The sequence below is a fragment of the Neodiprion lecontei genome, chromosome 4 (genome assembly GCF_021901455.1).
Source record: "Neodiprion lecontei isolate iyNeoLeco1 chromosome 4, iyNeoLeco1.1, whole genome shotgun sequence".
NCBI classification, from domain to species: Eukaryota; Metazoa; Arthropoda; class Insecta; order Hymenoptera; family Diprionidae; genus Neodiprion; species Neodiprion lecontei.
In genome coordinates this window covers 26594107-26605700 of record NC_060263.1, presented here as the reverse complement: position 1 = coordinate 26605700, position 11594 = coordinate 26594107, and the positions used below count along the sequence as shown (strand labels likewise).

At 33.6% G+C, this 11594-nt stretch overlaps 1 protein-coding gene across 3 annotated transcripts; it reads left to right on the top strand.

The window, feature by feature from the left end:
* The first annotated feature begins 220 nt into the window (after nucleotides 1-220).
* LOC107220565 (CCR4-NOT transcription complex subunit 2) lies at nucleotides 221-9899 on the top strand. Of its 3 annotated transcripts, none has more exons than XM_015659222.2 (8): nucleotides 221-579; nucleotides 2812-3160; nucleotides 5823-6049; nucleotides 8097-8339; nucleotides 8595-8856; nucleotides 9090-9197; nucleotides 9366-9591; nucleotides 9771-9899. In XM_015659222.2, exons 2-7 carry the CDS (start codon nucleotides 2838-2840, stop codon nucleotides 9583-9585), a joined length of 1383 nt encoding a protein of 460 aa, XP_015514708.1. In that variant the 5' UTR covers nucleotides 221-579; nucleotides 2812-2837; the 3' UTR covers nucleotides 9586-9591; nucleotides 9771-9899. The 3 variants fall into 3 exon arrangements, with proteins under 3 accessions (XP_015514708.1, XP_015514707.1, XP_046592450.1); XM_015659221.2 differs by having other exon boundaries at nucleotides 2809-3160; XM_046736494.1 differs by having other exon boundaries at nucleotides 2657-3160.
* Nucleotides 9900-11594: the final 1695 nt, after the last annotated feature.

Genomic DNA, 11594 nt, shown 5'->3' with positions numbered 1-11594 from the left:
ATCGATGCGTGCGCAGTGGCAAGCAGCGTTTCGTTAGTTTGGTCAAATCTGAGACTACGAATTTTTTTCAGGAAATTCTTAACAAGAGACAATTAGACACGACATTATATAAATCAATAATGGTAAATTAAATTAAAATCATGCTGGTGGTGTTATTTTATCGGCATTATCTTAATACACAGACATATTTATGTTGCTGATTTGAAAGCGTTCGTAAATTTGTTAATATGGCAGATATCTGTGTTCTCTGGTGTTGTTTAAGTTCGACAAACTGTACGATATAAGTAGTGAAAATACTATATTTGTTAACTGGTGCGCTTAAGATGTACGTGAAATTGTGACTTTTGTGATAAAAGTGGTAGTCGCCAGTTGGACTCCGTGTGCGGAATCTAGTATATGTTTAAATTATTTAAACGTAACACGTTCATTCCAAGTCAACAACATCGACTTTTTGGTGTTTTTTTTTCCCCTTTATTATTTATTATTATTTTTTTTTCTTTTGACGTTCATCTACTCTGTTTATCATGACTTCAATTCAATACTCGCTGCAGTGATTTACAGCTGGAACTTATAAAATAGGTAATGATACATGGATATCCCAACAACGCCTCGTATTCCCGAAACGCTTGCATTATAACCTTTGTTTCCTTATGCTTGTCACTTGACTGTGGCCTGTGTAACGTCATACCAATCACGGACAGAATATTTATTTTTTCTTTGCCATCTCTTTGCAGCCAACCTTGTCTCTTCCCTGTTACAAATTCATCAGACCACTTTTTTTTTTGTCCTATTTTCATCGTTCGACGACAAATCAAAAATTTTACACAGGGGTTTAATGCTCGCTTCAAGTGCTTTGGGTACACTTCAGGGTCCGTCCCAAACATCAACTAGGAAGTGTGGTAGCGCAGCACAACTCATATTCCTCAATATTTTACAAAACCATTTCGCTGAAATAAACATTCTCAATATGCGTACATATCCTTCGAATCTGCCAATGGTGGATTTCTCTTATCGAGAAACTAAGGTCGATACTGGTTATGTACGCACATGATTGTAAACTCAAGAGTTATCTTGTAATTTGCGACGATTATAAAATTAGAAAGGACATCTTGCTACTATATGCTACGCAGTATAATTTAAGCATTTAAGGCACCAATTTTTGATGATCGCATATGTTTGTATCAAAATTTTACAGAACCAAATGGTATATTCCACAAAGCTCTGTTACATAGTTTTCTGTTATCGTTGAGAGCGTATGATACACATCAGACTTATATTAAATATTCTCAATATTTTTACTACAACATTACCATGGAAAATAAATTTTTTACAATGTTTTCAATCGTTACAATAACAGCAGCGTGTTACTGGAAGATATTGTTATTTCATTCATTTCATTATAATGTCACACTATTGTACCTATCTGACAGGTGTGCGTGTCGAAAATATGTTTGTTTTTTTTTTTTGAATTATAATACCTGAGGATACGATCAGTAAGCTTTCTAAAGTAAAATTCAGGCATTTCTTTTTGCTTTCTTATTAAGCAGCTTAGGTAGTGCTCTAATTAGGTAGCATCGCAGAAATTCAACAATTCTAATTAAATAAAAGCCAAACTGTTTTACATTCTGACCCATTTTTAATGTGCAAAAAAAAAGAAAAAGAAGAAAACTGAACATGTTCCGAATGCAAGTATGTAAAAGCTTCACTTTTTGATTTTTGATTTCCATTAAAATCACTTAAATTTTATATATCTGTTGATGTATTTTTTTCACGACACCAAATTTTCTTTGGTATTGCATGTATTTTCAATGAGAGTCGAGCTTCAAAATGTTTGATCTCCACTGAATTTTCTTAGTTATAAAACAAAATGCGAAATCGAAAACTAGAATGAGCGAGAACATTTAGTATTTGTATTCTGAACGAGAATAATGAGAATAATTGATACGTAACAACGATAATCAACATATTTAAACTTATAAGCAATCTTTAAAATCGTATTCAGTTAATACATATCAAGTTTCATTGGTCTTACGAGGTTTAACGTGGCAACGTTAACTCACTTTATGTATTGAAGGTTTCGTGTCAAATAATACGTTTTCTGCTCATTGCTCTTGTAATCCATATACCTTCAATTATTGTGATTTCAAAATTTTTCCTATGTATTTATCACATTAACGTTGCAAAATTGAAATTCATTAGTTTTGTCTTGTACTTTCCTGAAATGATAAGTTATAAACTTGTAGTGTTAATGACACAATGGAATTTTCGGAAAAAGCCCTTATTTTTCATCTTGAGGATTGTTCAAAATTAAGTCAACTGTAACGAAGTAGAATATACACATATTTTACAAATTCTACTCCTCCAAACTCGTTCTAAAATTGCAAGATAATGATGTTTCGTTCAATGTTTCATTATGTTAATGTTACTCTAACTTCAACCTTGTGTTAAAGTTCAAGTAATAGACATTTAAATGTATACAGTCATCATAAATACATACATACTGCTCCAAATGCTGAAAAATTGAATAACTGCATACCATATACAGTACATTATATGCGAGGAAATATTTGAACCGATGTGAGAATCAACAGGAAATGAAATTTTGTTTATATTTCTCGACGGCATTGGCGTCGTGATATATATTTGTTACACTCAGCACACGTAGGAACGAGTGAGTCAGTCAACGGGGTGGTATTATCCACAGGCTCAATGCCAAAACTAGTATAGGATTATAGTGCTGTCATTGCCATTGTATAAAACGAGAAGATAGAATTGTGACTTAAAGAAAAGTGTGTTGGTGTGCCCCAGCAGGTACTTTATAGTGGAGCCATCGGGCTATGGCCAACCTGAACTTTGAACAACTGCCACGCAGTATAGCGAACGCAAGCCTTACCTCGCGTGGGGGTGGTGGGGGGGGCTTAAGCTCGTCGACCCTTCCGGGTCATGTCACGCCTACCTCGGGCATGTTCTCAGGGTCGTCTGCAAGTACATCGAGTACAGCAAACTCAACCGCTGTCGGGGCCAACGTCTACCCAGGTGGAACCGGAGGCGCACAACCTGCCGCGCATCCTACCCAACAACAACAACTCTCACCTATGGGGAGCAGAGGGCTCTTTGGGCAGAGAGTTTTCCCTGACAGACGTGCCATGCCTGCTATTGGGTCAGTCCACGAATCTAACTTCCATTTAAGTCTCTATCCATAGTCCGGGCATTTAGTGAAAAAACACTTACAGTTTGGAACAGCTCACAGCGTCGAAAAACCATTCCCCAGTGGCGTTTGCCTCAGTTGGTAAAAATGTACAATAAAATGAGTATTTTCAATCAACAGAAAGGCGTGCATAGTTTTCATTAATTCAAATGACTCAACAGCTAATCGTGTTAAATAATCTGAATTTTGGATTTATGTAGCATTCAACGTCCTGTCTGAAACATGTGAAAAAACTTATTAAAACTTGTTCTATCTTATAAAAGCTATAATTATCAATACAATGAAACATGTTTTGACTGAAATTCCATGAAACTACTCCAAAGTGCGGTTAATTTCCCATAGTCTAGTCAGGTATTATTCAATTGTTCCATTTGCTCTCAATTTTCATAAACTCATTGCATCAGAAGTGATACAAACTTTATCGATATACTTTATTATTCGTGCCATAAATAATTCTCTATGAAAATTAGCATTCCAGGATTCCTTGAGCTCCAAAGTTAGCTACTGTTAATACTGTCAATAACTTGCTCAGCATATTGCTTGATATTTTTTTTTCTTGAGAGTAAATAAAATAAGGAATAATAGAGTTTGAGTTTAATATAACATAACGCAGTTGAAGTTCGTAACATTAACATTTCATTAATATTATGAAAAACGTTTAAGAATCGCTATCGGATACGTTTAGAATCGTCACAAGGGCAAAAATCTGTAAACAAGGGTTTAAATAAAATAGAGTATATACTCATTTTGCGGCTGCACTCTGACAAAAACAATTTTTTGTGTTACGAAATATTGTTCTTTTGTTAATCTTATGATATTCACCTTTGCAATATTTTTAATCTGTGGGTCCTTTGCTTACTGAAGCAAACAAGACCAAACTTCTTTCAAATATGTATCGGGTCTAACTGCAAACAGTATAAATATCAACGCTTTCATTAGACATCTCACTTGATACTTTACAGTAAAATTCAAGTCAATTGAAAAATGATTTATAATCAATTTATAATAGAGTATTGCAGTACCTATAGCTTTGTATTGTTATTGACTTATAATTAGTGCAAGATTCATAAGAAATGGATAATTTGACAAAGTCGCCACCACACATCCTAGCGTTCCTTAACTAACGAACCAAAATTTGAACTTGGAGTACAATCATATGTTAGTTGTTTGATCTTGATACATTTATGAAGATACTTTACCTCGACTCATAATTATCTTATGTAATTAGTAAAAAATTATCTTGATCAAACTTGCATATGCGAAAGTATGTACGATGAGTTCAACGATACTAAAACGAAAAATCTCAAAATCAATTGAGGGGGTCAGGGGAAAAACCACCTTAGACCATTTTTTTTATATTGGAAATGAGTTAGCAGCACCATCGTTGTGGCATCAGAGACTATTTTCAGAAAATACCACTGTTGAATGGGAAAACCAGCATTAGTCCAAGAAAAACTAGTCAGAAGAATTGCTTTTAAACCTAATTTTACGAGGAAGTAAACATAAGATTTCATTCTTCTCAAAATCAGTCCAAGTGAAACTAAAGTGATTTTCGCCCTTGGCCCTTCAATTGTATTTACTCAAGGCAAGCCAAATACTAATCTTGTGCATGCTTTGGCTTTAATGAGATCACTGCTCTTCACCACTCAGATCGCACCTAAAATAGAGATATTTAAAAGAACAATAATTTGCCGTCATAACAACAATTCTTTAAACATATCACCCGAGTTTCACTGTTACCATTCTTCTCAATTTCCGATTTTAAAAGAAGAATGAAAGAAGTTGAAAGAAATGAATAAATCTAAAAAAACAACTGCCAAATAATAGTAACCGTATTAACTGTCAGAGACCCTTCATATCCTAGCAAATAGTCTTTGTGTCATTAATCGAAATGAAGCGAGAATAATAGAAATTTCTTTGGTAAAATAATACATGACTTGATTTGATTTGACTGGATTCTAAGTAGAGATTTTCATCATGTTTGATCTAGTGTTCAGGCAGTTATATGCTTTATATCGAAGGGTAAGGTAAATTTATACTTTACTTACAACATTTGTTGTTCACAAAATATTTTTTTTCGCACAAGCAAGCATATTTGAGATCTACATCACATTTTCAGCGCTTATTATTATATTCTTTAATTAAATATTTTTTGTTAGTTTTTTTTTTTTACATTCAATTTCTCACGACTTTCTCTCTGATGAGTTAATCGCAATATGACACAACTTACAAAACCAATAATAATCATAATAATAATGAGCTTGATTAGCTTTACATAATTTAACCTTATCCTTTGATGCTGTTGGTCTTTTTTCTTGGACCCATCTAATCAGTCCAATCTATTCAACATATTTGTGTAAATTTTATGCAAAAGAAGTCAGTTATTATTTTTTTTCAAATCATTGAATATCGTAACCACATGCAACTCTTTGTTAGTTAAGATTTTGTTATTCGGCAGGAAATTAATGCATATATATATATATATATATATAAAACCGATGATTTAAAATGATTAGAAACTATTTCTGATAAAGGGTTATTTGTAACGGTAACTAAGAGATTCATGAAGCATGTAAATGTGAGCAGATAGTAGTAATTCGACCGATTCTTGCAGGAACTCAAACCCAATGGGTAGTATGGGCAGTTTTGGAATTCATCCAAGTCGCAGTTACGGATCTCAAGGTGCGATCAACAATTTCCACTCTGTATTTGGGAGTGGGGGTGGGGGAGACACCAGCACCCCTCCCCTTCTGGACCTGTCGGAGTTCCCCTCACTGACGAACAGAGGCCAGGGTGACTCTATGCCTCAGCCAAGTCCTATGCCGGGCAAGCAACCCTATGGTTAGTCCTATGCGACTACGACGAGAGACGCGAACTTTTTTTTCTTCTCATTTTGCGTTTCGTAATGTTATTATTTGCTGTTTGCACTCTACTTACTAATTTGGATCCTTACCCAAATTGTAAACTTGCAAAAAAGGACTTAATGCAATATTAATTTTAGTACAAGTCTCATCGATCCCATCCATGCTGGACGAACAGACTTAGAGCGTATTTATATGTATAATTTATATAATTTGAATGTTTTTTTCTATTTTTTAAACGAAAATTATTTTGCTGCACAAAATTGTTATTGATTTCTTATTACGCATGTTGAAAACAATACTAACTGATGAGTGATTTTTCATTTCTTCAAGCATAATTCTTATTAAATTTATTTCCTTCGATGCTTAATGTAGTAACCTTGAAATATTTTTTGTTACCACGAAATGATGAATACTTTTCTACATCTATACAGAATTTGTTACGAAAATGGATGCTTTTTCTGTAGAATTTAAAGAATGCTTGTTCTTGCGAAATTCAATGCATTTTTGATATTCACGAATACGATTTATGTTTGACCTGATATATAGATTATTTAATCCGCAATATTTTTACAACTGAACAAATTGAGTATACGAACACTGCTTGTCATCCAATACCAGTGTTTAAGAATGAATTTTATGGTTGCACCAAGTACCAATTGTGAGGTAGTCACACTTAGTGTAATCGATGAGAGGAAAAAATGTATAGCGCAAAATTATACGGCTTTCATAGATTCAGTATATTTTGCCACCAAGGTAAATCATTAATGATGGGAGCAGTACTTATTTATATTATTTTTGATTTGTTTGCGAAGACCTTAGAACACACAGTTATCCAGCACTATCTCCTCGCACTCCTAATTACATATATGTAAAAAAAGAAACACGTGAAATCGATATACTGATACATGGTAATATGAATTCATAGATCAATGGCTATTCAATGTTCATTCCATTGCATTATCACATAAATGAATGGCAAAGCTCACTAACTTTGGTGGATATTCCAAGTTTCTAACAAAAACTGTGTGTGTGAATCCAATGGTGCATGAAAGCTAAACAAAAAAGGTCACTCAACGGGAACTTCATCCTCCCATTCGACAAACATTGAAAATAATCTCTCACTTGTTACGGTACGCAGCGCTCCGAAGAATACATATTTATATGATCACTATGTCAATGTTTTTCAGACTTTGGTTGTGGTGTTATGCTTTAGAACCTTTGTAGTCTGTTGCATGTCATAGATCTTGTATTACATATAGCTTTGAAGATGTTTTTCTTTTGCCACACTATACTGGAACGCAGTTCACAGAAGCAAATGTGTTTTGTTGAAATTGAACTCGTTTTTTCTATATGTTTGGTACTTTCGACTTACTTTGAAAACGTGTTGATAAATTTTTTTTCTTTTATACAAGGCTTATCTTGTTGGCTTAATGATTTTCTTTGATTTGCGATCACAGCACTAATAAAATTATTCAAATTCAGGATTTATAAACTTTGATGTTATTTTGATCAAGGCTATTTCTTTGGGTACAAATACAACAATTTCTTATTTCATGTGTATGTAACGAAGAAATATACATGCATACATACATATGCATATATATACACATGTATTATTCAGAAAACATCATTTTGACGCTGTCGACCACTTTGGAATATATGTAAAATGAACTTACCATCTGTCAATTTGTTACAAACGTCGTCAAACATGTATCATCCACAACTTCATATTTTACAACAATACTTCCAATTTCACTTTTTTTTCTTTCTTGATCTCATTGTTCTCTTCACTGATTATCATAAGCATTATACCCTGGAAGATACAACATCTCAGTTCAACTCCAAAGCCCTTTTATTATCAGACTTCATTTCGTTGTTTCAAAAATGAACAAAGTCTATGTATGTATATTTGAGCAGTTCCTGAGTTACTAGTAACTCACTTTTTAACAATACTTTATCACTAACAATGGCCATCATTTTGTATAACGCTTTCTCATCCCCTCATAAAATACGATCTGTTACAGTTGGCATGGTAAAGCAGCCAACGTCAGAAGCAAGTGAATTTACTATGAGCTCAGAAGACTTTCCTGCATTACCAGGCACACAAAGCAGGGAAGGACCGTCACCTGGTGGCAGTGTTTCTGGAGACAAGGGAATGGTTGTGGGACTTGGTCCAGAAATTGGCCAAGATGTACTCCAAGTGAATAGAGCTCCTGGCTCTGAAAAGTCACTGGCATCGAAAAGAGGCATTCAAACATCACCTGATGGTAAGCCATGAAATATCAGAAGTTGTAGACTTCGTCGTGATCAAATTAAGCAACTCTCCAGTAAATTCTATTACGTACTTGCAACTAATTTTTCTCTTATGTCATCCTTTTCCCAATCAACTAAAATAAAATCTGAAAATAGATGATAAACTTTATACAGAAGTTTGTTCAAAATGTTGAACGATAATAAGTTGAAACCTGATGAATGTCTTTTTCATAACAAGTTAGATTTGAGGTCGTTACATTGATTTTTAGGGAAAGTCACGCACATACCTGCAAGTATGGTAAAGGATCAATTCGGGATGGTGGGACTGTTGACGTTTATCAGAGCAGCAGAAACAGATCCGAATCTCGTATCATTGGCGTTGGGGCAGGACCTCACCGCCCTTGGGCTTAATCTTAACTCACCCGAAAACCTTTATCAGAATTTTGGTGGACCTTGGGCGGAAACACCCTGTCGACCCCAAGACATCGATTTCCATGTACCACCAGAGTATCTCATTAATGCCTCTATCAGGTATGCATATTTCAACTTTAGCATGTATGTAAGAATTGATCAACTCCAATACTGTCATCACATATTATTCAAAGTTTCTATTAGTTACTTTGGAAAGTTACAGTCGTGCAATATCTTTAATTGTATTCATTTTTAGTATGATATTTCATAGATTCATGATTATATTTACTTCACTGCTTATGCCTCTGAATATAGAATGTTTGTGTAATGATAAAATTTCTCTTCTCTTGTAGGGATAAACTGGCACCTGTTAAACTAAATCGGTATAAAGATGATCTCCTATTTTATATGTTTTACACGAACGTTGGAGATGTGTTACAACTTGCGGCAGCAGCAGAATTGTAATTATTTTGAATCGAACATTACTTAATTGTATAATTAAGTAATTTTGATAAATATTCATAGATACAATAATATCAAATGTGTTTCTACGAATAACGTTGATTTGAATAAAATTTATCTTCTGAAATTCATCGACCAGAATATATTCGAATAAAAAATATTCGCAGGTATAGTCGAGAATGGCGGTATCACATGGAAGAGAAGGTATGGATCACGCAGGCACCGGGTTTGGGTCCTGTCGAAAAGACATCAACATACGAACGGGGTACTTATTACTATTTCGATGCGCAAAATTGGCGAAAGGTTGCGAAGGAGTTCCATTTAGATTACACTAAGTTGGAAAACAGGCCGCATCTCCCCGCCACTTTTCACCAATCCCAGCCTTGACTACAGGTATATAAATAAATAACACTGGGCTTCGTTTTGCACAAATTGTAAGAAATAGCTATTCTTTTGTTTTATTTTTATAATAAATACGAGTTATAACATCTTGTAGAATCGAGTATGAGTCATTGTACTTCCTGGGGTATGAGTCAATCAGTTAACATGTGTAAATGTCTTTCTGTTTTCAGATCTGCCTGCAGACTCTTGTGTTGTCTTTAAGCTGGAATAAATTCAGCTATTGTATAAATGAACAAATTTAATAATCTTTAATAAAAACATAAAATTCAAAGAGTAATAAACCAAGTTTCTTGCTAAAACATGTCCAATATTTTATTGAGTGATTCAGGGTATGAATGCCGCACATATTGATATTGATTGATGATTTACTTGATTATTTTTACAAAAAAAATTCTAAAGACATTTTATAAGCGTGTTAAATACTTTTCTGTGAAATCTAACAAATTTTACAATTTGTCGTTGACTTGTAGATTTATAGGGGAACAGCACTTATATCATTAAGTGCGGAAAAATCAGGAACTCTCCATTAAGTTTATAGGGATTGTTATTATCGTTCTCAGTTTTCGAGCTCATTTCTGTGAATGATTTTAATTTTTGTTCCACGTATGTATTTGGTAACTGCATTCGAAAGCATATCAAGAACTTGATTAGTTTTAAATCGTTTTTAAAACTAGTATTGAAATGAGAAGTCAGCAACGAAATAACTACATGGTTATTAAGTTTTTGAGTGATTTGGAGGATTGTACAGATCAAATTAACGATGGATTTGAATCACACAGGGAAAAATAATTATTGAATAATAATATCAGATTTTTCGGTCCTGATGACTCTTGAGAGTCTTAATTCTGCAGAAATTAGCATGTCAAATTTCAACTTTCGTGTCCAAATTGACAAACTATAAGAAATGTTGAATAAGCAAATAATAGCATATATTTGCGTTGCTATATAAGTTACAGGTTTCATATTTTTTCTTTCATTAATATTGACCCAAGGCGAACTAGTTTTTATTTTTGTTTTTGATCTGTGAACTTGTCTGTAGCTTCAATCTGCTTTGCGCCATTGTCTTGCGCCCAATCAAGGATTAGTAAAATATTCGTTGAAGACGTTACATGCTATGAGAACTGGTTAGATTTCATGGTTCAAGACTAAATTTATTTAATCATTCTGTTTCGAGGCGAAGTGTTTCAAATATGTATGTATATTTGCAAATAACAATACTCTGGCAAATCAATTATAAATAATACCTATATATTAAATTACTGATGGAATGTATTCCACACCGAAAAAAAAATGACGCGCAAGAACTGACTGTAGCTTTATAAACTGTAGCTATTTACACCATGGCAGTTGAGAACATAGGAGACGCAGATACTTTTTTGGATATCATGTAAAACAAGTTGAATATACCTAGGAGGTCTGGGACAAATCGAATTTCAAGAACAACCACAAAGACCAGCATATGAATTTGATTTGCATGTAATCTAACAAGGCTCAGAAGTGAGAGTTATGGTTATAAGACTTGAACAATGTATTGAAGTTTGTTTGCTATATTGTTTACATTATTTTTATATCAAATTACAAAGTAAAAACATAGTGTGTTCTAATCTGAATGGATTAGTTTGGTGGTCAGTTCAGTATTCATAATAGCATATTTGTTATCAATCAGAAAATATGAAAATTAAATACCAAACAGTACAACTACAATGTTTAGCGGTTGTTTTTTCGTGTTTTTTTTTTCGTAACTTAGGGTACTGCGGAATAAACGCTACTAACACAGTAGGAAATTTGAATCTTACATTTTGAAATAAACTCAAGCATTATTCAATTCCTAGCGTGATTTTCATCATACGTTCCCATTATGATCTCAATATGTGGATCACAATGAGATTTGGATTTATGTATCGAAAAAGGTGAAAAACTTACAATATTAAAACAACCAAGTCATTTTACTGATATTACGCGGCCACTTTCCTATTTTTGCGATTGTCATTAGT

What these genes read in the sequence shown, in the direction of transcription:
- LOC107220565 (XM_015659222.2), top strand. Translation starts at nt 2,838, where the DNA reads ATGGCCAACCTGAACTTTGAACAACTGCCACGCAGTATAGCGAACGCA. An exon ending in CGTGCCATGCCTGCTATTGG is followed by an intron (nt 3,161 to 5,822) that starts GTCAGTCCACGA and finishes CGATTCTTGCAG; the next exon opens with GAACTCAAACCCAATGGGTA. An exon ending in CTCATTAATGCCTCTATCAG is followed by an intron (nt 8,857 to 9,089) that starts GTATGCATATTT and finishes CTTCTCTTGTAG; the next exon opens with GGATAAACTGGCACCTGTTA.